The following is a 27,207-nucleotide window of genomic DNA, read 5'->3' as shown; positions in this document are numbered from 1 at the left end:
TTCAGCCAGGTCTAACCCCAGCTATTGCAGGCATCTGGGAAGTGAACCAGCAGATGGAAGATTCTTTATCTCTTTCTCTCCTTTCCTTCTCTCCGTCAATATGCCTTTCAAATAAATAAATAAATTTTTAAACAGAAAGACTATACTTATTTAAAGACAAGTTTTCTTTAAGTGTAAGGACATGAAAAACTGTTTACTAAGCACACAGGGAAAAGGAAAGCGAAGCCGGTCGCCAGTGGCTGAGTGATTCCCAGAGTATGGCGGAATTCTGACGCGGTACTCCAGGCACAACTTGGGACACCCGCACCCCACGTAGGAGGTCCCGGGTCTGAGTCCCAGCTCTGCTCCCGCTTCCCACTCGCTGCAAGGACGCAGGTGGTGGCGCAGGGAGCTGGATCCCTGCCACCCACACGGGCCCTGACTGTAGCCTGGCCCAGCCTCGGCTGCTGTGGACCTCTGGGAGTGAACCGAGAGGTGAAAGATCGCTGTCTCTGCCTTTCAAACAAAGTAAGTAAGTAAATACATACATACATTAAAAGAATATATTGCGGGGGCCGGTGCTGTGGCGCAGCGGGTTAACGCCCTGGCCTGAAGCACCAGCATCCCATATGGGTGCTAGTTGGAGACCTGGCTGCTCCACTTCCGATCAAGCTCTCTGCTATGGCCTGGGATAGCAGTAGAAGATGGCCAAAGTGCTTGGGCCCCTGCACCCATGTGGGAGACTCGGAGGAAGCTCCTGGCTCCCGGCTTCAAATCGGGGCAGCTCCGGCAGTTGCAGCCATCTGGGGAGTGAACCAGAGGATAGAAGACTTCTCTCTCTCTCTCTCTCTCTCTCTCTCTCTGCCTCTCCTTCTCTCTGTGTGTAACTCTTTCAGATAGATAAATAAATCTTAAAAAAAAAAGAACTGTCTCCCCCCACCTGGCCCTCATCTCCCCGGCCCTCACCTCCCACCTTTGCTCTGCTTGGCACCTCTAGTCCCCTTCCCTGGCCCCCTAGGCTGACGCACCACTGGCTGTTAGTTGCGTGGCAGCACAGCCTGTTAGTTGCGTGGCTTGGGCTGGGCACTGGCTGCACTTGGCTGCACTGGGACCCACGGGAACCCACCCAGAGGGGGGGCCCTTCCCAGCGCAGGGACCATTTCTCCTTCCAGAGCCAGGGGCTGCGTTAGGATCTGCGTGTCACACGTCAAGCGCCATTTGAGGCGTTTGGAGGAAGCCCATCAAAATGTGCATGAGGGAGGCAGCGAGAGAACCAGATCACCCTGCGTGGCTCGGCGTGCACATGGCTACAGGCGAGCGGGCCTGGCTTGATTCAGCCCCTGCCCAGGGAGCAGTGGGTCTGAGGAACTGGCTGCGGGACCCATCTTCGTGAGGTGGCTGCCTTAGGGCCACCCCTGGGAGCGGCTGGCGCTTGCCTGTGGATGTGGGCTCCGACTCCGTGGACTCTGCTCCCAGCCCCTGCTCACTCTGATGGGCATGAGAAAGCCAGCGAGGGATGCAGGCAGCTCCCAGTGGGTGAGCAGGCCAGGCTGCCCCCCACCCCGGCACGTGCCTGGGGAAGGGGTGGGTGAGGCCTCCGAGGCAGTTGGCTGCTCAGGCCCCCAGCAGGGAAGGGGGCTCGGGCCCTGGGGCCTGGAGATGTGGGTGTGGGGTCCTACCCAGCCTCTCCAGTCGGTCACACATCGCAGCCTCACCGACATGTGCCGCAGTCACGTCGGCCATCGCCAGGCAGAAATGCTTTCCTCGAAGCATCATTAGGGTGAGGGAAATCCCGCCCATACGGCAGGTGGCGGAGGGCCAGCAGGTGGCAGCCACCGGTGCGGCTCAGTTCAGAAGACCCTCTCTACCAAAAGGGTCTGTGGTCGCCTAGGGAACCCAGGGCGTGGGCTTAGGTCAGTACCCCTTTGCTGACCAATGCCCACAGTGGCCTCCTGCCTGTGGTCCCCACACGGCACAGTAACCTGTGGACCTTACAGTTGTGGGACAGAGGGTCTGACCCCCTCCTGAGGCTGGCCACACCCGTGGATGTGACCCACAGAGGCACACCACGCCCTGAAGCGTGAGACCCCACCTCATGGCGACAGGGTTCATCACCACTGGTGTCAGAAACTCCTGCAGGTCATACTGAGCTTTCGGGGGCTCTCATCAGACCTACAGGGCTGGAACCCCTGAGCAGGGAGCCAGGACTCCAATGCCTGGCTGTGGCGACCCCATGCACAGCAGGGCCAGCTCTGAGGACCGCGTCCCACCGGCCGAGGCTCGTCCCCTTCCCCTGTTGCCAGCTCCCGGCTCCCGCGGGACTTCATCATCTCGTTCTCACTGGGCAGCGCAGAAATTCAGAAACCAACATAGAACACAGTCGCCCTTCTGATGAATTTCATTCTTTGGGGGACTGCGTTGTGGCGGGGAGGGTTAAGCCCTTGTCTGAGAGGCTGACATCCCAGAAGGTGCCCCTTCCAGTCCCAGCTGCTCTGAACGGATCCAGCTTCCTGATCACGCGCCTGGGAATGCAGCTGGATGACCAACCGCCAAGTACACGGGCCCCTGCTACCCACCTAGGGGACCTGGCTGGATTTCCTGCCTCCTGGCCTCAACCTGGCCCATTTGGGAAGTGAACTAACGGATGGAGGATCTTCCCCCCGCCCCCCATCATTCTGCCTTTCAAGTAAATAAATCAATCTTTTAGACATTTTTTCATTCTTTATAAAATCATAATGAAATATCAAAATGCAGCTTCCCATTGCCCAGTAAGGTATTTTTTAAAAAGATTGATTTATTTATTCAAAAGTCAGAGTTACACAAAGAGAAGAGAGGCAGAAAGAGAGAGAGAGGTCTTCCATCCAATGGTTCACTCCCTCGTTGGCTGCAATGGCCGGAACTGCGCCAATCCAAAGCCAGGAGCTTCTTCCGGGTCTCCCACACGGGTGCAGGGGCCCAAGGACTTGGGTCATCTTCTATTGCTTTCCCAGGCCACAGCAGAGAGCTGGATGGGAAGTGGAGCAGCCAGGTCTCAAACCAGCGCCCATATGGGATGCCAGCGCTTCAGGCCAGGGCTTTAACCTGCTGAGCCACAGCGCCAGCCCCACTATTTTCTTTTAATATTTATTTATTAGAGAAAGAAAGAGTTTCCATCTGCTGGTTCATTCCCCCAAATGCCTACAAGGGCTGGGACTGGGCCAGACTGAAGCTGGGAGCTGGAACTCAATCAGGTCTCCTTCGTGGGTGGCAGAGACCCAAGCCCTTGAGCCACACCGGCTGCTCTCCAGAGAGAGCACTAGCAGCAATGTGGTACCACTCCGGAGGGGAGTGGGCTGAGCCCCAGACACCCTGACACGGGATGTGGTGTCTTGGCCGCCAGCTAACTATTTGCTCCGGGGATGTGGGCAGCCTTTTAAGCGATCTGAAGTTCTCTTAGAAGGAACACCCTTAACTGAGGATTGCACACACCTGTATGCTGTTTTCCTGCTTTTACCGAAAAAGCTCGTCTTACTCAAGTTTCAGAATCAAATAGGACAAGGCTGAGGCACTGGGGTTTCGTTTCTTTTTTTAAGTGACACACATATGGCAGCCACAGGGACTTTCTTAAGAAGCCAGGGGTTGGTTTGAAGAAAGGAGGGCTTGCCGTCACTGTCCTACCTGTGATTTTCCAAGCAATAGGCGCTTGGCGCTGGCTCGCAGCAGCCTGCCCTGGAAGGGTTCAAGGCCCCGCCACACACCCCTGCCACTGATGGGTGCAGCCGCTGCCTCCTGCCCTGCCTGGGCCTAGCAGAGACAGGTCTACTTCCTCTGTGGCTCCAGGGTCGGGGCGGGTGCTGCGGTGTAGCAGGTTAAACCAGGGTCTGCGGCTGCCATCCCGTATGAGGTTCAAGTTCTGACTGCTCCCTTTCTGATCCAGCTCCCTGCTAATGCACCTGGGAAAGCAGGGGAAGCTGCCCCAAGTGCTTGGACCCCTGCACCCACGGGGGCGACCCGGAAGAAGCTCCTGGCTTCAACCTGGCTCAGCCCTAGCTTTTGGGGCCATTTGGGGCGTGAACCAGCAGATGGCAGATCTCTCTCTCTCTTTGTAACTCCTGCCTTTCAAGTAAATAAAAGCTTTTAAAGGTGTGTGTGTGTGTGTGTGCAGTGACGGAGTCTTCCTTCCCGTCCCCCTGAGTCCCCACCTGCTCCCCGCAGCGTCGCCACGCGCAGCGAGGAAGCAGCCCCTTGCCCTTCCCGGCTCCTCCCGGCCAGTCCCACGCAGCCTCGCCGCGGTGTCCCGGGGAACAGCGGTGCCGCCTCTGCCAGGGAGGAGCGAGGCGTCCTGCAGGCGGCGCCCGCGGAGCCTCTCCAGCTCGGGCTTCCGGTCTGAGTTCCGCAATCGTGGGCTTCCTCCTCCTCCGCAGCCCTGAACTCCCGTCGCCGCCGGCCCCTCTGCCTGGAAGGTGTGGGCGGCTGGGCCCCCGGCTTTTCCTCCCGCCTTCTGGTCAGGGCACCTGAACACACAGGGACACGCACGCCCCTTCCAGAAAGCCCGGGCGGGACTCTGGGCGACGCTTATCACGGAGAAACCGCTGCTTTGTCGAAGGGCTCTGCTTTCTTCCAGGGGTCCCTCCATGCTGCACTGAGCGGAGCGCCCCCAACCCCCCGACCGGCGCCTGTCACCCAGCCTTCCCCACCCCACCCCTGTCGTCCTGCGGGCCTCTCCTGTACATGACCCGGACGCCCAAGGGAAGTGACTTCTGAGCAGTATTTTTAGAAAGTGTTTATTTCAAACATTGACAGCTTTCACTTTAAATGCAAAATAGCTGATAAAAAAATAAGAAAACTATATACTGACCCTTCACCCCAAACAGACATCCGTCTTTGGTATTTGCTTTCAGGTAATTAAAAAAAAAAAAAAAAAACCTTAAAACTATTATTTCTCTCCAAAAGACAAGGCAGAGTTGAGGTATTCCATTGAACAGGCGAGCGCGCGCTCTCTCTCCACTAACAGCTTTGCGTCGCACTCCATTGCTTCTCCGTCTGAGCATATGTTCTTAAACCTGGCCATGTTCTTCAATAACCATTCCATTGCCATAGAAACTTCCTGGACTTGGCACCCCCCCACATGGAAGGCACACACACACACACACACGGCGGGGGGCACTCGGGAGCGGGTGGTGGGCACGGCCCCTGAGTCTGCTGGCTTGCCCTGACATCAGCAGCCCTATTGCCAGCTGCTACATGAAAAAGCTGGGTGTGGGGCTTCTGCCCCGGAGCATCATGGGTTGCCCCTCCCTCTGCACATTCAGACAGACCCAGAGCTGGGTGTCAGCCTTAAGGGCCGGCAATGAGATGCTACAGGTTAGTACCAAAGTGGCCACACACGCTGGCCCTGAGCTTCCTTTGGGAGATGCACACGTGGTGGCCGCTGCCTGCCTGCCATGCTCACCACCAGGGGGGGCACCCAACCCAGCTCCAGCAGCGGTCCCATGCCTTGTCCGCCCGTTTCCTTTCTCCAGACAGCAGGACTGAGTGAGCTCAGAGCGTGGCCAACACAGCACACCGGCAGGGCTCCACCACAGCAGAGCCCTCTCCCTGGAAATCTGATTTCAACCTTGCATTAATGCTACCAGAATTAATGCTCCCTGTCACTGAAACCTCGAGTCAGCGTAAGTTGTTGCTTCTTCTAGCAGGAGCCACACAAAGGGGACCTTCTTTCTTCCAAGGGCCATTGGCTATTGATAACAGCAGCTGTGGGCCACACAAAATGATCGACATAAAAATGAACCTGCTGTGCAGGTACTGAGTTTCAAGTCCCGCCTACGGTGTCCCTGGCAGGGCCAGACCAAGTGATTCGGCCAGACGTTCCCCACCCCTGACCCACAGGGTCTCTGGCTCAGCATTGTGCACCTGACCACGTGGCTGAGGGCTCTGGGCGTCAGGTGAGAGGCAGCTGTGCTCCGGGGGCTGTACGGACAGGTCCGAGCGAGCCCCAGATGGCCACACACATTCGGCCACGCCAGGAGCTGAGGACGGAGAAAGCTGCTGGTGTCTTCCTGTGAACGCTGAGCAAGAGCTGCGGCCCAGAGAAAACAGCTGCTCTTCCTTCATTGACACTAGCTTATGAAAAATAAAGGGGAAAAAACCCTCTTCAAAACAAGAGAGAGAAAAAAAAGCGAGCAGTTTCGTTAACAATAATAATGAAAGCGATAGCTACCTGGAGAGGGAGCTGCCTCGCTCTCCGAGAGCGAGTTATCTGCATTTCACATCTTCGCCAGCTCCCGAACACCACACGTGGGTAAAACGGGGTGGAGAACTTAAGAGCCCTCCTGGGACTGCACTGCGTACTATTTCCCTTTCCCAGCATGCTTGGTTGTTCTCGGGCCCCAGAAGCTCTGAAGGGGTGAACAAACCCCCCAAAACAAATAAAACCCCCCATAAACACCTGCCTGGCTTGTATTGCCCGTGGCAGCACTGGGGTCTAAAACGGACAGACCACATCGATGATGGGAATCATGGCTTGCTCCAGGCAGCCACGGCTGGAGCCTGTCACCGTGACAGGAGCACAGCCACCTGTCTGGCCGTAAGGGCTGTTTTTTGACTGCTGGAAAACTCTGGTGGTCTGCTAAACTTGGGGCCCGAGGTGGCGTGGCTCCCGTGAATCACAGCTCCCAGAGCCTGGATGAAGCGGCAGCCCAGCGGACAGTCCCTGCCCCAGGATGAGCTGGGCCGAAGCTAACCCAAGGAGCCAATAACGAAGAGGAAGGCACCGCAGGAAGGGGCTTTCTTAATGGCCCTCCCGTGTGCCCCGTGCGGGGGTGGGGAGTTCCTGGGGCCCTGCCTGTGGGGCGTGGGAGGCCTGTGCCAGGCCCCTGGCCCCTCGGTGGCCGCCCCGGGGAGCCGTCGCAAGCACCCTTCGAAGCTGGCGGTTTTCCACTCTGTAAGACAAACACAGACTGCAGGAGGAAACCAGACCTTTCTCAGAGAAGGGAGAATGTTTGTCCTCCCTCCTCGCCTGCCTCGGCTCTGTGCTCACGAGCGGAGGGCAATCTCCCCGCCTTGCCATGTGCCTGTGCACCCTCGGCTGGTCCTGGGTCTCCGACCCGGCCGGAGGAAATCAGCTGCAGTTTTTGAAAAAGCACAGTAGATACCTTCTTGCCGGGATACATTTTCCTTGCCCGTGAACACTGCCTTCCCCACCGGACGCAGGCCCCGTCAGGACCGAGTAAAGGAAGCTACAGGAAGAACAGCTCTGCCCCAGCCCTGGACGGAGCCCGCCCTGGGCCACTCTCCTTCCGGGGGCAGGGGACTGAGAACAGGCCTTTCCTGAGGCTGCTGTGGCCTCGCTGCCACAGGGGACCATGGCGACCCCGAAGTCCTGAGATCCTGAGGGAGATCAAACCCGGGCAGCTGCTTCTGTCTCCCGAAGATGCCTGGGATTATCTTTCACATTGAGCAGAAACTGTCATTCCCTTTAAAAAGCAGGAGGCCCTGAGATAGTTCTGGCCACCCCCGCGCCCCTGCCCGCTGTTTGTCAAGTGCAGGGGACAAAGAGTGGAGAGAAAGTCTTCTCCCAGCTGGGGAGGCCTAAGGGAAAGCTATCCTTGCACCGCAAAGGCTTGTGGGCTTCAAGAGCTTGAGCCGGGAGCCCCGAGGCTGAGAGAGGGAGCTCTGGCCGCAGGTCCATCTCCGTTCGTCCAACAGCAGAGATGTACTGGGCACCGGGGGCGGCCAGCAGCCCCTCCCCGCCCAGTGTCCAAGACAGGCTGTCTCCAGCGTGGCCCGAGCTCGCCCCAGCCCCTCGCCGTGCAGCAATGCGTTTGGAAAAGATGGCGTGCAAACTCCGCCAGCCCTTCCTGCTCGGCAGATGTGGTAAGTGGATGTTCGCCAGTGCAGCGCCTTGGGCAGGCAACTCTGTAATGTGGAGCCCCTGAGACGAGCCGGACGGGCTGGATGGGCCGGACGGGCCGGACAGCAGGCCAGCGGGGAAGGGGCTGTGCTCCGTCACCTCGGGCACCCCCCACAGCTATCTGGGGAAGAAGTATTCTTTGTTGCTGACATCATAAGGGCTCCGCGGGCAGCTGGCGTCTGGGTGGCTGGGACCTGAGGCGTTGTCAGAGCCGAGGCTGCTGGGGGACACGGGCGGGGAGATGAGGGGCGCCAGTGCGGTGACGGGCCTGGGCCTCTCGGGGACCAGCTGCCCCAGTGCGTAGGGCGGGTGCATGCCCGCCTTGCCTTCCTTCAGAGCTCGCAGCTTCCACGTCTTCCTGAACCTTCAACACAGACACAAGAAGACAAACCACGAGGATGGTTAGTACCTCTGAAGAACCTACCACTGACTGGCGGCCCCGGGGGCCTGGCGCTCCAGGCGTGGGACCCAAGGGGTGACAACTGGTTACCCCATCAGCTGTTGTCACCAGGGATGCTCTGAAGAGGTGGTGCTTCAAAAATACCCCCAAGAAAACAGGCGTGTGCAGTTGGTCTAACTTACAAATGGGGAAACTGAGGCACACCCAGGCTGTGAGTATCCCTTTATGGCACCACAAAGTCACATTGACTTGGCCTGTTCCAGAGGTGCTCACCAGGGACACAACATCAGCCCCAAGTTCATTTGCTTAAAGGGGCGGGGCAGTGTTTTGGCTCAGCAGGTGAAGCCCTTGCCTGCAACCCCGGCATCCCATATCGGAGTGCCAGCCTGCATCCCAGCTGCTCCGCTTCCGATCCAGCTCCCTGCTAATGCACCTGGGAAAGCAGCAGAAAATGGCCCAAGTGCTTGGACCCCTGCACATGGGTATGTGGGAGACCCGATGGAGTTCCAGCCTCCTGGCCCAGCCCTGGCTGTTGCAGGCTTTTGGGGAGTGAACCAGTGGATGGAAGAGCTTGCTCTCTGTCTCTCTCTCTCTCTCTGTCACTCTGCCTTTCAAATAATAAAAAAAAAAAAAAAAGGCGGCTGCCTGTGATTTGTGATGGCCCCCCAGCAGCCCTCCTGTGCCCATCCTGCCCACACCCCTGAGACCACTGCCCGCACGCAGCCGGGGGCACCCTCGGACACGGGCTGACTCATCTGACAGGAAAGCCCACGTTAAACAGGAAGGAGATAGACATCTCTCTGATGGGGCTGGGCCCAAAGCCAGCGCTAAGTAACTGAGAAGTCACTTGACAGCTTGAAAGGAAGGCGAGATCATGAGGTGATACCGATCTTCAAAGGTACAGTCACCGCGCCTTCCCGAGGGGCCTGGGCCTCGCCTCCCCCACCTGCTCCCCCGACAGCAGGAGAAAGGTGCTCCCCTCGCTTCCCTCGCCAGTCGGTGACTCCGGGAAGGGCCATGAGGCACGAGGGGAAGGCCGATGTCAAAAACAAGACTGGGGGCTTTCCTTGGATGTCTTTTTTATATCGGCAGGCTATTCCTGTCCTTGTTATGATCCATAAGTGATAGCTGGCTCCAAATCTGCCACTGGCTCTTCGCCTGCTCTCCAAATGCAATAAACAATCTGTAGAACATTACTGAGGGCTTGGCCACTAGGAAGAGGGCCCAGCAGGGGTGCTTACTGCAGCTCCGCGGCGGCGTCCTTGACTGGACGGAGTTCTCCCTGGTGAAAGTGCCCATTGTACTCTGGGCGGCAAAATAATCAGACTCCCTGGTCCAGGAACCCCACCCCCGGAAATACACCCTAAAGAAACTACACAGCTATGGGGAAAAAAAACTTTAGGCACAAAGATGTTCAACACAGCGTTGTTTATAAAAGCGAAACAATGCCCAAATGCTTCGTGGTGAGAAGTTGGTTAAGTGAACTTGGGTAATCTCTACGGAACAGAGAAGTCTATAGCTGATGAAAGTGGCGTTTACATATGGTGGAAAACTAGCATGTTCTAATGCAAAATTTAAAAGGGAAGATTCAGGGGCCAAAGTTGTGCTAAGCCTCCAACTGCAGTGCCAGCCTCCCATTTGGGTGCCGTTTTGTGTCCCGGATGCTCCTCTCCTGATCCAGCTCTCTGCTAATGGCCTGGGAAAGCAATGGAAGATGACCCAAGTGCTTGGACCCTTGGACCCACGTGGGGGTCCTGGAAGAAGCTCCTGGCTCCTGGCCTGCTCAGCTCTGGCCGTTGCAGCCATTTGGGGAGTGAACCAGTGAATGGAAGACCTTCCTCTCTGTCTCTCCCTCTCTCTGTCTGTAACCCTGCCTCTCTCAAATAAACAGGTGAACCAGTTGATGATCTCTCTCTCTCTCTCTCTCTGTCCTGCCTTTCAAATAAGATAAATGAATCTGAAAAAATTTTTAAAGAATACTCTTTTAAAAATAGATAAAAATTGTAAAATTATCACTAATATTGCTGGAAACATATTTAGGAAAGTACTATGCTTAGGGACACAGTTGGAGTATGGTACCAGGGGCCGCCAGGATGAACACGGCCATGCGTCTCCCCTTCTGCCTGTGTAACCGTGACCATCCCAGTGGCTGGGGCGGCTCGGCTATCTTGGCACCCTCAGCTTCCCACAGTCTCTCTGACTTCATCCCCTTTTCTCGACAGAAGGGATTTGGGGAATAGAGAAGTTTTTCACCACTCGAAATGACTGGCCTCTTTCCAAATCCATTTGGCTTCTATGGAAGCAAATGGAAACTCAGCAGGCTAGGAAATAACTTGCTGGCTTGTTCTCAGCCCGGAGCACTGCCCTGCCTGTGCCGACAGGGACTCTGGTTGTTTAGCAACCAGCAGCGTTCAGGCATCATCTACAGAACAGCAAACTAGATCTGCCGCCTACCTAATGCTTTTGTTAGTGATTAACAGACACCCAGAGGGCGCCCGCCCGCAGCTGCAGCCGCACTGGCCTCCAGTGGACGCCCTAGGCACGCCCTAGGCCAGGCTCTTGCCAGTCCTTGAGCAAGTCATTTTACCTTCTGGAGCTGCTTCCTCGTTTGTAAAACTAAAGAAGATGACGCCTGAGGCCCCACCCAAAGAGTGTGACCTGGGCGTTTGAGTCTTGGCCTTCGCCTTCCAGGCTGTAATCACTCCACCTCTTTCTGCTTTACTAAATCATGCTCTCTGCTGGACAGGGTCTGTGGCACCTGCCTGCCTTAAGCCAGGAATCCCCCAGAACGCGGACAAGCCCCCCCCCCTTCATTGGCCTGAGGGTAGACAAGGCTTCACTCCCTCCCAGGACGCCCCTCCCCACCTCCTGCACACCCCTGGGTGTGGACCACTTCATTGAAATATCAAAGCCGGAACAGCCCTCTAGCTAATCCTGCAATCCCAGACCACCCTTGGGCGTAGGAGAGCTCCCAGCCAAGTTCCTATTCCTCCCTCCCAAACACCCTCAAAGACCGAGCAGCAGGCAGGTGAGAGAAGGGAAGGAAGAGGCGTGGCTTCCCCTCCTGTCTCATTACAGTTCACTCTGCCCAGGGCCCCGCCTGGCTGCTTCCTAGGGCTTCAGCTTATGCAAACTTTCAGTTCCTGCAGGGAAACGGGACCCCTGGGGATCTACAGTATTTCCTGGCCACTCGGCTTCACAAGAGGCTGGCCCTTCTGGAGACAGCAAGCGCAGGAACACAGGGAGCCCGGCCACCATGAACCGCGGCTGCAGGCAGCATGGGGATGGGGCGCACCCCGCGGGTCTGCTGGGATCTCGAGGTGGACATTCTTAGGGACGTCTTGCATTGCAGGCACCCAGATCTGAGTGTGTGCATGTTCTCTGTGTGCCGCTTCTCAGGCAGTGTGGCCCGTGGAAGGGAGCACGGCCATCCTCATGGTGCACCCCCCACTCCGGTCCTCACAGCACCACACTCTCCCACCTCTCCATTGCAGCTTCCCACTGCTGGCTTCCCCTGGGGTCCCGTCATAGGCCCTCCCCCTACATGCCAGCGCCCCTCGGATTTGTCCCTGCGGCTGCCCATCCCGGCCCTGCTGCTGAGGCCAGGACCCCGATTCCTCCTCTCCTTCCTCCTCCTCTACTTCATCACCAAATCCAGTCAGTTCTACCTCTGGTAAGCCTTGAGTCTACTGGTTCCCCACGCCTCCGCCACCATCCTAGCACAAGCTCCTGTCATCTCTGGCCCAGACGGGGGGGCTCCCGGCGTCGACTTTACGTCCCCTGTAACATGCAGCCTCAGAACCGCAGAGAATGATCGGAGAAGATGGCAGAGCTGGGCAAGGCCTCCTCAGAACCCTGCAACGGCCACTCCCCGCCCTCGAGACAGGCCCAGAGGCCTTTACCCCCCTTTCCAGGCCTCCCTGGTCGTGCTACACCCCCACACATGCATATACATATGAATACACACATGTACACCCCCACACATGCATGCACAAACCCTCTCAACCATAGGACATACTGGGCTCCTCTTCCTCCGGTTCTCGCCACATGAGTCGTCACCCCCCAGGCCCAGCTTCCTCATCACCAGACAGCATCTATCCTGTCCACCTCTGCCTCCCGCAGCACCTGCACAGCGCTATGGCCCAACACTGGGTGCCGTGCGTGTGTGCCTGGGCTCCTCTGTCGATGAGCGTATGAGCAGACAAATGGTCGCTCTGTGCATTTCTGGTGACTCGGTGGCAACGGGAAGCTCAGCGGAGGCCGAAGACCCCACTGGCCATTCCTGGGACCCAACTCACCTCAGGACAATGCCAGTGCCGAGCAGCGCCCCAAACGCCAGGCTCCCTCCAGCCACCAGGAACGTGGACAGTGGGACTGGGGAGGAATCATCTTCTGGGAGGGGAAAAAGAAGAAGAATGAGCAGGAGAAAAAGGGGTAGAAAAAGAAGAAGAAAACCACTCAGCAGGTGCCATCCAAGGCCCCAGAGAGGAGCAAGTGCTGAGCTGCAGCAGGCTAAGCATCTGCCAGAGACGCCGGTGACGCCGGTGATGCCGGCACCCCACGTCAGAGAGCTGGCTCCGTGCCTGCCGCTCCGCCCCGATTCAGCTCTGCTAATCGCCTGGGAAGCAGCAGAAGATGCTCCCGGTGCTTGGGCCCCTGCACCCACGTGCAAGACCCGGATGAGACTCCCGGCTCCTGGCTTTGGCTGGTCCAGACTGGCTGCTGCAGACATTTGGGGAGTGAACCAGTGGATGGACAGTTGTGTGTGTGTGTGTGTGTCTGATACTCTGCTTTTCAAATAAATCAATAAATGCATACATCGTTATAAAAACGACAAGCCCACAGGACTCCCGCCTGGAGAAGGAAGCGGCTCTGCTGACTAGCACCAGGCAGGGCTGCCGGTTTTCTGGCCCAAGCCAACTCCAGGAGAGCCGCCGGCATGAGCAGACGGACCCCAGGACTCCACCTCCCAGAGGTGCTGGGCCCCAGACTCGGGCTGCCCTCTCAGTTTCTGGGGGCCTTTCCGGTGGCATTCTGTCTGTCCCTACGAAGCACAGAGGGCGCTCAAGACACGGAAGGCTTCCGGGACCTCTCAATGGCAGCTCCCTTGAAGATGACATCAAGGAGGCTCCAACGCAACCACCGGGAACCCGAGCACAGCTGTCCCCTGGGCGTGGTGCCCAGGCCCAGCCACGTGAAGCTCATTCAGCAACCCTAGGTGCCACGCCCCCTTCCTCTAGGCTCTCCACACCCCCACCCCGGAATGCTCTCTCTCTCCCCTAGCCTTGGCCGCCCCCTCCCTATTCCCCCGGTCTCAGATGAGCCAAGGTCACTTCCTTTGAGAAGCGAGGTCCCCACCCGTACCCCAGGAGCCAGTGATGGCTTCCCTGGTCACTCCTCCAGCTGCATCACTGGAGTGAGCTCCCTCAAATCCACACGCGTGGATTTCACTGTGGCCCTCTCAGGGGCTCTCATAGCACCTGGCACAGGGCAGTGTTTCCAAAACAGCTCACTGGATGGACAAAAGAACAACCCAGCGACACAAACAGCCAGGCCTGCCCACCACAGCCAGAGACCCTGCACTGGACAGCGGGTTCCTCCAAGCCAAGCCTTTGCTCTCCGCTTCCGCTGGGAATGCCAGAGTCACAGCTGCCCCGGCTCCAGGCTCTTCCGGCCCAGACACAAGCCAGTCACTGCTTCGATGCCCACTGGAGTCGGGGCTGGCTCCTCCGACCACGCACCCCACCCCCACAGGAACAAGCTGGGTGCTTGGCTCACTCGCTTATTAGAATTTCGTCAGCTTTTACGTCTTTTTCCTTCCTTCATTCAGCAGACCCTCGTCAAGTGCCTGCTGGGCGCCGGGCTTTGCTCCAAGCCTCAGAGGTACAGAAAAGAGCATGATAGAATGTCCTTCCCTTCCGGATCTTCCATTCCAATGGAGGAGATGCACTGTGATGTCAGCATGACAGGGTCAGTGAAGGAAAGCAAAGGAGAGAGCTCCAGGGAGGGGGCTCTGTGAGCCCCAGCGGCCAGCAAAGGAGGAATCCGAGCAGAGACCCCGGTGGTGGGAAGGAGCTGAGCCAGGAGGAGCAAGCAGCAAGTGCAAAGGCCCTGGGACATATATGTGGTGAAAAGCGAGGAGGCAGCCCGGCAGGATGGAGCGAGAGGAATAGTGGAGGAGACGAGGTCTAAAGCTAGCGGATGAGATGATGTAGCTGTTACAGCTCCCCTTAGACGTGGACTCTGCTGGTTTGTTCTGGGAGAGCCCGTGGTGAGCCAGGGAGGGCTTGGGTTGTGTTTTAAGGGCCACTCTGGGTGCTGGTTGGAAAAGTCTGGGTTAGGACAAGGAGGTGGCGGCTCCTGAAGCCTCGCTCGATGAGATGGCTGTGACTCGAGCAGGTGTCGGCCCTGGTGGTGGGGAGGGGTCAGCCTCTGGGTGCGTCTCAGGGTACCGCTGACAGGTCCCAGCGAGACACCACCAGGGGATGACGGGTGGAGGAGGCAGGGTCCCTGATCCCCGGCATGTGAGCAGCCCTGCCAGGTGGTGCCAGCTCCCAAGATGGAGCAGACGGGGAAGAATGGGTCTGGGTGGGAGAGGTGGGGGCGGGGGGACACCAAGCATCTCCTTTAGGCACTTTGAGTTGGGTTCCTAGGTCCCCAGGGGGCCCTGCCACCCCAGCAGAGTTGGATATGTGTGTCTGGGTCAGAGAGAAAGGTCATACAGAGACACCAACGCAGGAGTCATCAGCCCATTCTTGGATGAGATCAATGGTAGGCGTGGCCAGCGCCTGCTGAGAGTCCCCAGCTGCGCAGGCTCTCTCAACAATAAATTCCACCGTGCCTCCCTCCCTGCCAGGCCTCCCTCCCCGCCAGTCTCATGCTGCGCTCCCATGACAGCTCTTCCACTAGCCTGATCACAGAGAGCAGAGCCCCTGAGAACAAGGGCGGCTTTAATTCCCTGTGAGTCCTCAGCCCCAGGTGTCTAGCTGTCGGTCCTGCACAGGTGCACTGCAGCTGGATGGTGCGGCGGGGTGGGGGTGGGGCAGCCGGCAGCAGGTGCCCACAGGAACCTGCCCAGGTGAGCGTAATGAGGCCGAGGCCTTCTCAGACAGTGCTGCTGGGCTCCAGGGGTGTAACACTCCCGTCTGGTGAAACAAACAGCACCAGCAATTGCTCTGGACACAAGTGTGTGCGAGTTTACCTGGTCCTGCAGGTATAGGAAACCAGGAGCCCTGAAGTCAAAGACTCCTAAAGCCAAGGGCTTGTGGCCCCTCACCAGATCTTGGCTCACAACATCCAACTTGAGCCGAGAAGGGTAAGAGAGGGACCAGCGCTGTGGCATAGTGGGTAAAGCCGCCACCTGTAGTGCTGGCATATGGGCACCAGTTCGAGTCCTGGCTGCTCCACTTTCAATCCAGCTCTCTGCTATCACCTGGGAAAGGAGTAGAAGATGGCCCAAGTCCTTGGGCCCCTGCACCTGCATGGGAGACCCAGAGGAAGCTCCCGGCTCCTGGCTTCAGATCAGCCCAGCCCCAGCCAATGCGGTCATTTAGGGAATGGACCAGTGGATGGAAGAGACTTCAGCCATTGGTGCCATGCTAACCTGTCCAAATGACAAAGGACTTCCTGCAGAGAAAACAAGGCTGGAGTCTCTGCCCCAGAGGAATCCAGAAAGACCCGCTCCTTACCTGGGAGGCTGGTTGTGTTCGTAGAACCTCTGGAGGGAGCAGTGCTGCCATAGGTAGCAGTGGATGCCTGAAAGACAGTCACCCCATCAGTCACAGCCGGTGCAGCCGTCACCTCCTCGGAGAGCCCCTCACACACACCAGGGGCGTCTACCTCTATCTTCCTCACTGTTATCCGGGTTATTCGTAGCCACACCTTGACAGCTTAACTCAGGGACTTCGTCCCAGCTTCTCCACCAAAGGTAAAAGACACACCTCAGAGGAAACACCTCCTCGACACGGGAGTGGGGCCAGGTCAGGGTGTGGGGCCAGGTCACGCAGCTTCCTGGCACAAGCATGGGCTGGAATCTTGGCTCCATCCCTACTACTTGTGGGCCCTCGGGTGGATTTTGGAACGCACGTGGCCTCCCTGTAGGATTGGCACAGCGATCAAACAAGATGCAGGACTCTGGAGTATAGCAGGGCGTGGCCAGTGCTCAGCCAGTGTCATTCCTAGCACCGCACCAGGCCTGCAGATGCTGGGACAGAACTGTATCCAGCATGGATCCAGCAGCCCGGGCAGCGCAGCTCCCAGAGTGGCTGAGCCCCAGGCTTAGGGAATCAAGGACCGGGGAGGAGATATAGACGGATGGGAAATTGGATTACTCAAGGAATGAAGCAGCTTCAGAGAAATCCTCTTTCCAGCAAATTGTGACAGCAGGAGCCCCCGGGGTAGGGACTCAGGCCAAGCTACCAGTGGTGCCCAAAAAGCTCAGAGGCAAAACAGTAGCCATTAGACACAGGGGACCTCCGAGGGCCGGGCCCCAGCATGGCCGAATGGCTACTCCCCTTTTCTCCACGGGCTGGGAAAGGACAGGTCACTCGCCATGGCCACATTTCTACTAAGTGGCGGTGCTGGGACTTCAACCAGATTCTGGCAGGTGCCGGCCTACATGCCTAACCACTGGGCGCTGCAGCCCCCACCCTTCTCTAAGAACGTGGACTCACCTGCGTGGGGGGGGACGGGGCCGGAGGGCTCTTGGGCTCTGTGGACAGAAGGAGAGGTCATTATTCAGGGCCTGTGGGCTGTGAGTCCTGTCTGATGGGCTTGAGGAGCAGAAAAAGTTCCTCAAAGCTAGAAATACCCAGCCACCAGCCACGAGGAACCAGACACACAGACGATGATCAAGGGGCCGGTAAAGCTGCTGCCTGCAGTGCCGGCATCCCATATGGGCACTGGTTCTAATCCTGGCTGCTCCTCTTCCGATCCAGCTCTCTGCTTATGGTCTGAGAAAGCAGTAGAGGATGGGCCAAGCCCTTGGGCCCCTGAACCCACTTGGGAGACCTGACCTGGAAGAAGCTCCTGGCTCCTGGTTTTGGATCGGCTCAGCTCCGGCCATTGTGGCCATTTGGGGAGTGAACCAGTAAATGGAAGACTTCTCTGTCTGTCTCTCCCTCTCTCTCTCTGTAACTCTACCACGCAAATAAATAAATAATTCTTTTTGAAAAATGATGATGGAGCCACGTCACAGGAGAGCTGCTGAAAGCAGCTCAGCCATCACACCAGGTGTCCGTCTGCCCAGTGAAGCATCCCCCGGGCCCACAACCATGTCCAGTTGTTTGTGTCAATCAGAACTATGACGCAGCTTTAAAAAGGTAATGCAGAAAACCACTGAAGGCATTTTGTATGATAAATGCAAGGCAAGGAGGAGAACAGATAGTTTGAGCCAAAGTTTCTAAAGAAATATTTCTAAGTCTTATTTATTGCATAGTAACAAACACACATTCACACACAGGAGAAAAATGGAAGGAGGCACCTCACCCGATATAAGCGCTCTTAACATTTCCATTTTCCTCTCTCTCTCTTTTTTTTTTTTTTTTTTTTTAAGATTTGTTTATTTTGAAAGTGACAGTGATGGGCAGGAGGGAGGGGAGGGAGTGAGCCTCCATCTGCTGGCTCAGTCCCTAAATGGCCTCAACGGCCTGGGCTGGACCAGGCTGAAGCCAGGAGCCCAGAACCTCTTTCAGTCTCCCATGTGGGAGACAGGCCCCAAATCCCAAATACTGGGGCCATCTTCCGCTGCCTCCCCAGGCACGTCAGCAGGCGGCTGATCAGCAGCAGAGCAGCTGGGACTCGAACCAGCTCTCGGATACGGAATGCCAGCTTTGCGAGCAGCAACTTAACCCACTGCACCACAATGCTGGCCCCCATTATAGTTCCCTTCTACATACTTTTTGTGATAAAAAATTTACGTCTATATAGGGGTAAGTGTTAGCTTGGCACTTAAGTCACCAGCTGAGACTCCCTCATCCTACCCTGGAATACTGAGCTCGATACTCACGTGTCGCTAATGCAGACCCTGGAAGCAGGGGTGATGGCTCAAGGACCTGAGAGCCTGCAACCCACACGGGAGACCTGGGGGAATTCTCCACCTGGGACACTCCTACACACCCTCCGAAACACGACTCAGATGTCGCCTCCTCCAGGAAGCTCTTCCTGCTGTCTCTAAACGGCCACAGCACGTAGAAACGCCTGCTCCCTGGCAGACAGCATCTCACTACGGGACATGGCCGGCCCCCTGCCGGGCCCCCAGCACACACTGAAGTCACCAGGAAAACCTCCGCCTCCAGGTGCTGACTCAGGGGGTTCAAGGAGGCATCCGTGACAGCGATTCTGGGGTACCCACAGCCCCACTCTCTCACCCCAGCGAGCAGCACTGCACCACAATTGCTAATCCCCTTACGTTTGGACTACAGCTTGTCATTGCTAAAGAGCATTTTTTCACTGCACTCAGTGCGGACAAGATGGCTCAAAGGATCCCCATTTTACGGATGAAAAGATTGAGGCTCTTTACCAATGTCATGCAACCCCACTCCCCAGTTGGCGGCTACACCCAGGGCTGGCCTGATGGCGCCTGCTGCACCGTCTCCCTCTGACAGGAAGCTGCCAGCGACTCATAAGAGGGGCGTCCACAAGTAAGACCAGATTCAGGGGCAGGTGACCAGACAGGAGAGGACCCCACAAGCCAGCCTGCACAGCAGTGTGCACTGAGGGGCCCCAGCAGCTGCCAGCCCCTGGGGACTCCAGAGGAATCCCAAGAGAGCAGACCCGGAGATCCGTCACAGCTACCCCAGGAGACGGAGCAAGGGCCAGCGAGGCCGAGCGGGGCTCACGTGAGAAACAACCTTCCACTGGAAGAGACCTCTCTCTAAAGAAGACACAAGACGAGACACAGGCAGCGTCTCTATCACTAAGGAAACGCAAACCAAAACCACCATGAGACAACACTTTCTACTCGGAAGGCGGCTGTTACCCGAAACGTGGGAACTAGCAAGGGTGGGCGAGGACGCGTGCACCCGCGTGGGAATGTAAATGGTGCAGCTGCTGTGGAGAACGCACGTGGCTGCTCCACAGCAGGAGACTGGAACTTCCTTCAGTGCTACGAGGCTTGTGGCAGGGGCTAAGCTGCTGCCTGGGACAGCGGCATCTTCTAACGGAGCGCCCGCTGGGTCCCACTTCCAGTCTAGCTTCCTGCCAGTGCATCCTGGGAGGCAGCAGGTGATGGCACAAGGGCCTGGGCCCCTGCTGCTCACGTGGGAGACACGGATGGAGCTCCTGGCTCCTGGCTCCTGGCTCCTGGCTTCAGCCTGGCCCAGTCCTGGCTGTTGGGGGCACTTGGGGAGTGAACCAGCAGATGGAAGACCTCTCGCTCTCCTCTCTGTCTCTCTGCCTTTCACGTAGATAAAAATAAATAAATTAAAAAAAAAAAAAGAATTACCAGTACATTGTTGCACAACACCATCCCTCTCCATCTTGCAAAATACAAACTCTCCATTCTTGGAAGAGGACCATCTGGTCTACCCAGCCACTGAGCATCAGCATTCAACGTTCTGCTTCTGACTTTGTTTTTCTATGTATTTATTTGATAGGCAGAGTAATGGGGGGAGCAATTTTACTTCACCGTATAAACACAGAACTGAAACCAGGGCCTCAGGCTGACATGTGTCCGTGTCTGTGGAGGCATTATTCACGAAAACCAAAAGATGGAAACTGTGGCATAGCGGGTAAAGCTGCTGCCTGTGATGCTGGCATCTCATGTGGGCACCGGCTCATTCCCCGGCTGCTCCATTTCCAATCCAGCTCCCTGCTAATGGCCTGGGAAAGCAGCAGACGGTGACTCAAGTGCTTGGGCCCCTGCACCCACATGGGAGACCTGGATGAAGCTCCTGGCTCCTGGCTTTGGCCTGGTGCAGCCTTGGCCATTGCAGCTATCTGAAGAGTGAATCAGCAGATGGAAGATCTCTCTCTCTCTCTCTCTCTCTCTCTCTCCCTCTTGCCTTATAACTCTGACTTTCAAATAAAAGAAATAACTCTTTGAAAAACAAAAAGATGGAAGCAACCCAAGTGTCTATCAACAGATGTGTGAGTAAATAAGAAGTGGTTCTTCCCTGTTCTAGAACAGCATCTGGCCTTAACAAGGGAGGAGATTCTGACAAGTTACCACGTGAATGAATCTTTTAAAAAAAATTTATTTATTCATTTATTTATTTATTTGAAAGTCAGAATTACACAGAGAGAAGGAGAGGCAGAGAGAGAGAGAGAGAGAGAGAGAGAGTCTTCCATCTGCTGGTTCACTCCCCAAATAGCCAAAACAGCCGGAGCTGCGTCGATCCAAAGCCAGGAACCAAGAGCTTCTTCTGGGTCTCCCACATGGGTGCAAGGGCCCAAGGACTTGGACCATCATCTACTGCTTTCCCGGGTATTGAACCAGTACCCATAAGGGATGCCGGCACTGCAGGTGGCGGCTTTACCTGCTACGCCACAGCGCCGGCTCCCACATTAATGAATCTTAAAGATTTCATGCTAAGTGAAACAAGTCAGTCACCAAGGGACAAGACCCATATGATTCCACTCACAAAGGGGTGGGACCCTTGGCACAGTGGGTTATGCCATTGCTTGGGGCATCCACAACCCATATCAGAGCACTAGTTCAAGTCCTGGCCACTCCACTTCTAATCCAGCTCCCTGCTAATGCACCTGGGACAGCAGCAGTAGCCGGCCCAAGTTCTTGGGCACCTGCCACCCACGTGGTTGATCCCGACGGAGCTTGGGGGTCCTGATTTCAGTCTGACCCAGATCTGGCTGTTTCGGCCATTTAGGGAACGAGCCAGCAAAGGGAAGATCTCCCCCTCGACCCCCCATGGCTCTGCCTTTCAGATAAACAAATAAATGTCAGAAGCAGAGAGTCAGCGCTGGCTGCCAGCAGCTGGGGAAGGAGTTCGTTTAAAGAACATCGGGTTTCCGTTTTGCAAGCTGGAGACGGATGGTGTTGTGCAACAACGCAAACGCACTGAACGCCAGAGAACCACGCACCTCGGGGTAGTTACAACAGTGACTTTACGAGGGTATTTTTACCACGATTAAAACATTTTTAAAAGAAGAAATTTTCCAGCAACATGGCATTTCTGAAACTGCTCGTGATGGTCTCAACTAAGCAGTTTGGGACGGAAGGTCAAGGTCAAAAGCGTCAGCCTGGATCTGGAACATGCCCTTTGCACAAGGGTAGAGCAAACACTGCAAAGCCACAAGACCTCCCTGACCTCAGCATTCAGATAACCAGTGGGCACGGGCTCACACTGCAGACAAAGCCAGCGAGCACAGTGTAGCCTGCGGGATGTTCTGATTTGTTTAAGTGATCTTCATAAATAAAACGCAGCAGTTAAGCCGCCACCTTCTTACTGAGGCCGCAGCAGGAAAAGTTGATGAGAACAGGGGCCCATCCTCTGGGTGAGCAGGAGGCAGGGACAGCCCCACACAGACCTCAGCCTGCCTCTCACGTGGCACACGCCCAAATCAGTGACAGCCCGGGCCCCAAGGCCTCTGCCTCAGCTCTCCCCAGTGCGGGAACGCAAGGACCCCCCCCCCCAAGACAGAGCCAGGGAAGAGCCACGCCTATCATACCCCACCCCACCCAGGGACATGTGCAGCCCAGACAAGAAACCTGGAGCCAGGGCTGGCAGAACGTGGCCGGGGCAATTGATTTCAGTCCTGTCCTTTCCTCTTTAGCCACACACTCTCAACAAATGGGCTTCTTACTCTTTCTTAACTGCTAAGTATTTGAGAATAATTGATTTCATTCAATTATGCCACAGAGATGTGAGCCCAAAGTGAGCCTGGAAACAGGTCTGCAACAGGACACTGGGAAGAGTAAACTCGACAGCCCCTGTGGGTAGTGAGCTCCCCATCTCTGGGAGCATTCAAGCAGAGGCCGGGTGACCACCCTCCAGGCTGTGGCCGGGGGGCGTGCCTGCATGCCCATCCTGCCAAACCCTAACCTTTGATTCTAGGGTACCAACAGATAATGTCTCAAGGGGTTGTGGTAGAAAAGCAACTGGTCAGGTAGGGTTGCTGTTTGTAGTAAAGGGATGGGCCGGGGAGGGCACCATCAGAAAGAGAAAGGGTTGTGCAGCTCCCCCCAGAAGGCAGGACTAGAAATGGGAAAAGAGCCAAGGACCACTGCTTAGCATCCCAGGCCCTCTGTCCTTCATTGCCATGGCCATGTAGTCATGTGATAAGAACTTTAAAAGTTAAAAACAAAAAGTTAAGAAAAATTAATCATGCCATTGCTAAATAAAACTTAAAAAAAAAAAGATTTATTTATCTATTTGATAGGCAGAGAGAGTGGGAGAGAAAAAGAGGTCTTCCATCCACTGGTTCACTCCCCAGATGGCCTCAATGGCCAGAGCTGGCCCATCCGAAGCCTGGATGGCCTAAGTGCTTGGGCCCCTGCACCCACATGGGAGACCTGGAAGAAACTCCTGCTCCTAGATCCTGGCTCCTGGCTTTGGTTCAGTTCTGGCCGTTGCAGCCATTTGGGGAGTGAACCAGTGGATGGGAGACCTCTCTCTCTGCCTTTCCCTTTCTCTAACTCCACCTCTCAAATAAATAAATGAAATATAAAAAAAGAGTTCTCATTGGTTTTCCCAGATGAAAATACTGGTGATAATTATAATTTTCTATACATTTTGTTTGCTTTACAACAAACAGTAATTTTAGAATTTCCCCCAAAGCAATGATAATTACCTTTAACCTCTTTTCAAATATAAAAAGCATCAGTAACTATATAGATTCAGCTCTTTTGGCTACAGCTCTTTGAGCTCATTCAGTCCAGTCACGGTTTGATTCCCTACCTACTCTGCCTCCTCCCGACGCCCAGTCCAGGCTGGCCCAATGGCGGGGGAGAAGCCCCCTGGGCCCCCTGGGCCACAGGAGCCCGGGGAAGCTGCGAGTGGTGATGCAGGCAGAGCAACAGCATAGGGCCTGGCTGATGGACAGGATCCCAAGCAAGTGCTGCTGTGGGGGGGACGGTGCTGTGGCGTAGGGGTGGAGCCACCACCCACAGTGCCGGCATTCCCTGTGGGCACCAGTTCGAGCCCTGGCTCCTCTACTTCCAATCCAGCTCTCTGCTATGGCCTGGAAAAGCAGTGGAAGATGGCCCATGTCCTTGGGCCCTTGTACCTGCGTGGGAGATCTGGAAGAAGTGCCTGGCTCCTGGCTTCGGATCAGCACAGCTGTGGCCATTGCAGCCACTAGGGGAGTGATGGAAGACCTCTCTCTCTCTCTCTCTCTCTCTCTGCCTCTCCTTCTCTCTCAGTGTAACTCTGACTTTCAATAAATAAATCTTAAAAAAAGAAAGAAAACAAAAGGGAAGGCACATTGCTTTCCTTCCGTTAAAAAAAAAAAATGCTGTTGTGGGGTAACCTGTCACGTGCTTGTAGGGCTGACGCCATCACCAAGTGAAAACATCCCTACCTTCCTCTGCCGCCGCCGCCGCCGCCGTACCTGTCCAAGGGGTGCCCAGGACCTCGGCGCTCCACATACTCCAGGAGCCGTGCCCAAACTCCTCTTGGGCCCGGAGCTGCACGACATGCCTCGTGCCCTTCCAGGCGTCATGGATGATGCTATGGTGCTGGAGGCCCTGGGCCCCCAGGCGGGTGACGCGGTGACTCCGGCCTTCCACCTGGGGGCGGGACATGCAGTGATTCAGGGGCGCCCCCCACCCCCAGCCCAGCCCCAGCCTCCAGCCCAGAGGCTCTCCGGGGCTCACAAAGGCTGCAGCTGCCCCCTCCCCCTCTCCGTGGACTCCTGCCGGCCACGCTCAGAGCACGCTCCGGCTCCCTCTCCTCCCCATGCACCAGCCTGCGAGGCTCACGAGCTGTGGAGCAGGATCTGGAACCCACTGTTTGCTCCCGCGCCTCCATTCTCCCTTCACGTGTCTAGGGGCACGTCTTCATTCAGAAGAGAGGAACTCACCGTCCATGATGTGAAGTCCTGCGACTGCTCAGCCCGGTACCGGAGCTCGAACCGCAGCCTGTAGAAATACGAGTTCCAGGAGCCGGGGTCTTGCCAGGTGACATGGAGCCAGCGAGGCTTTCCGACCATGGCGGTGACCGTGATGTTGGCTGGCGGGTCGGGCTGCACTGCAGGACAGAGAGCGTGGCTCGGATACAGCAACAAGCAGCAAGCCGGGTACAGGGAGAAAAACCCGGGAAGGCTCCGCACGCCCGCAGCCCCAGCTGCAGACCACTCCCCACGCGCATCCAGCGGGGGGCCCTGGTTCCTTCCAGCCGGACCTCCTGGCAAGCAATGCCCAAAAGGCGCCAACTCTCCCACAGCCACACACCCCCCAGCTGCTCGGAAATCAGAGAAGGAAATAGTTAGCGTTGGGGAAGAGCTTACGTACAGATCTCATAGCCGTCGAAGACCTCCCCTCGGCTGGACTTGCTGCCCACAGTGTTGGCCACGCACAGGGACACGATGTGGGAAGACCTGTCTGTCTCTGTGATGGCCAGCTGGCAGGAGAACTTCTGGGAGTGGTGAGAATACTGGCACGGCTCTTGGAAGTCGTTTGCCGGGCCGTTCAGGCTGTGGGACACAGAGTGAGGGCGGAGCTCCCTCTCAGTTTCTGCACGGTTTCAGGGAGAGGAGGTGCAGGGTTGGGAAGTTCAGGCTTCTTCTAAGTGTAATTCCAAGGTTTGGATCCCAGAGCGGGCTGGCCTGGCTGTCCGTAGCTTTTCCGACTTTGAGTAAGCTATTCAACCTGAGTCTCTGTTTTCTCCTTTGAAAATGGGAATTTGGTTTAAGATTTTATTTGAATGACAGAGAAAGAGAGAGAGAGATCTATCCGCTGGTTCACTTTTCAAACAGCTGCAATGGCCAAGGATAAGCCAGGCCAAAGCCAGGAGCCCTGAGCTCCATCTGTGTCTCACACGTGGGTGCAGGGGCCCAAGAACTGGGGCCATCAATCTGCTGCTTTCCCAGGTGCATTAGCAGGGAGCTGGATAGGAAGTAGAGCAGCAGGGTCTTGAACCAGTGCCCATATGGGATGTGATTGCCAACAGTCGCTGAAATAACCTAAGGGACCCCAACTCTAGCCCCCAAAGTGGGATTGTTGGGGCCAATGCTGTGGTACAATGGGTTAAGCCACCGTCTGCTGTGCTGGTATCTTATATGGGCGCCAATTTGAGCCCTGACTACTCCAATTCTGATCCAGCTCCCTGCTAATGTGCCTAGGAAATCAGTGGAGGATGACCCAAGTCCTTGGGCTCCTGCACCCATGTGGGAGACCTGGAAGAAGCTTCTAGTTCTTGGCTTCAGCCTGGTCCAGCCTCCATTTGGAAGTGAACCAACAAATGAAGATCTCTCTGTGTGTCTCCTTTTCTCTCTCACTCTCTGCAACTCTGCCTTTCAAAGCAAATAAATCTTAAAAAAAAAAAAAAAGTGGACTGTTAATGGCACCCACCCCCTAGGGGTCTGTTAGGAGTAACTAGGAAACATCTGTAAATCACACAGTCCAGTGCCCAGCACGGCGCAGGGGAGGCACTGGGCTGGAGGGCTCAGCCAAGAACTTGGGTGTCAGGTGGATGGAGAGTTCTGACTCCCTGCCAGGTTCTGTGCTCTTGGCACTGGTGGGAGCAGGGAGCGTGCAGAAATCAATCAAGGGAGGCTGCAGGACTGCCTCAGGGCACTGCAGGAGAGGCAGGGTGCCCCGACATGCCGCCCCCCAGCAGCTGCGATGGGACATTTCGGAGCACAGGAGTTCACAAGGAGGGGGCAGCGTTTCCGGCAGGGGAGTCCCGAAAAGGATTTGGAAAGACTGAAGACAGTGAGTGAGGCGTCCCCACCCCTAGACCCTGCTGATGGGTGCAGTCACGGGAGGCCATGACCGTCTCCTGCCCTGCACTGCCCCCCACCCCAAGCCTGCGAGGTGGGGTCTCTGGGCTACAGGCTGAGCCTGCGGTGGGGGAGGGTAGCACCTCACTTGCTCACCTCCCATCTCCCAGAGCCCCAGGCAGATGCTGAGGTCACAGCTGCTGAGGGCATAGACAAGCGGGTGGGCTTGGCGGGTGACAGCGGGCACACCTCAGGGAAAGCACAGCCTCGCTCTCCTCCCCAGGCGCTCAGCGGTCACCCGTGGCCCACAGCGCCATCCGCAGAAGCACCCTGAGCTGAGCGCCGCGCCGAAGTCTCCACGCTCCCGTCCATTTCCTCCTCCTCCTGCCTAAGGAGTTACTTTCTAACCATCAAATCTGGCATCCGCCGCTGGCCCGCGCCGCTCTGCGGGGCCTCGGTGAGGACAGGGTGGGCACAGACACGCCGCCAGGCCGGGCCACTTACAACTTCTTCACCACCAGCACAGCCTTGGTCGTCGGGGACGGCGGCCTCTGAGGACTCCACTCACAAGTCACAGGGCTGATGAGGCTCCTCCGGAAGCAGGAGAGCCGGGGCTCCTCGGGGGGAACTGAAAGAACAGCCGGAGTGAGGGGGGTGTGGGGCTCCCGGGCGCGCGGCCATTCCCACGCCGGGGCTCCCGGGCTGCGGCTGCGCGGCCTCGCCCTGCCGAGGGAGGGCGCTCGGCTCAGCCCCTGCCAGCCGCCCTGGGGCCAGTCCTGTCCTGGGACAGCGCGGCCAAGCTCAGCCACACACAGATTGAGTGGAGGCTGGGATTAACGCCGGGAAGGAGGACACGGCCAGGGGCTAACGGAGTTAACTCAGGGAGAGGATGAGGCTCAGGGCAGAAGGCGCCTTAAGTCCAGGGCTTGGCAGCCAGGGCACCTGTTCCGCCAAGCCTTCACTGAGGCGGGCGGCAGCTAAGCACTTGCTAACTCTAAACATAAGAAGGGATCTTTGTAGAGTTCAGTACGGGTGTCGTTTTCAGCACCATGCACAGGTACTCTGAGCTCCCGTGTCATCCCTCATATTTTACACACAC

At 56.7% G+C, this 27,207-nt stretch overlaps 1 protein-coding gene across 2 annotated transcripts in view; it reads right to left on the bottom strand.

Moving 5' to 3' along the window:
• Positions 1–4,762: 4,762 nt before the first annotated feature.
• The window catches only part of IL6R (interleukin 6 receptor), a 48,900-nt gene continuing 26,455 nt past the window's right edge, over positions 4,763–27,207 (bottom strand). Inside the window, exons 3-10 of one of the 2 annotated variants that reach the window (XM_062192367.1) lie at positions 26,613–26,736; positions 24,679–24,860; positions 24,249–24,415; positions 23,748–23,955; positions 16,943–16,980; positions 15,959–16,025; positions 12,569–12,662; positions 4,763–8,234 (exon numbers count right to left, since the gene is read on the bottom strand). In XM_062192367.1, coding sequence (XP_062048351.1) covers positions 7,988–8,234; positions 12,569–12,662; positions 15,959–16,025; positions 16,943–16,980; positions 23,748–23,955; positions 24,249–24,415; positions 24,679–24,860; positions 26,613–26,736 — 1,127 coding nt within the window. In that variant the 3' untranslated portion in view covers positions 4,763–7,987. The remainder of the gene's footprint in view (positions 8,235–12,568; positions 12,663–15,958; positions 16,026–16,942; positions 16,981–23,747; positions 23,956–24,248; positions 24,416–24,678; positions 24,861–26,612; positions 26,737–27,207) is intronic. The other variant, XM_062192368.1, reaches the window with a different exon arrangement.

This window comes from Lepus europaeus, chromosome 5, assembly GCF_033115175.1.
Source record: "Lepus europaeus isolate LE1 chromosome 5, mLepTim1.pri, whole genome shotgun sequence".
Taxonomy (NCBI): domain Eukaryota; kingdom Metazoa; phylum Chordata; class Mammalia; order Lagomorpha; family Leporidae; genus Lepus; species Lepus europaeus.
This window is presented reverse-complemented; position numbering and strand designations above follow the sequence as displayed.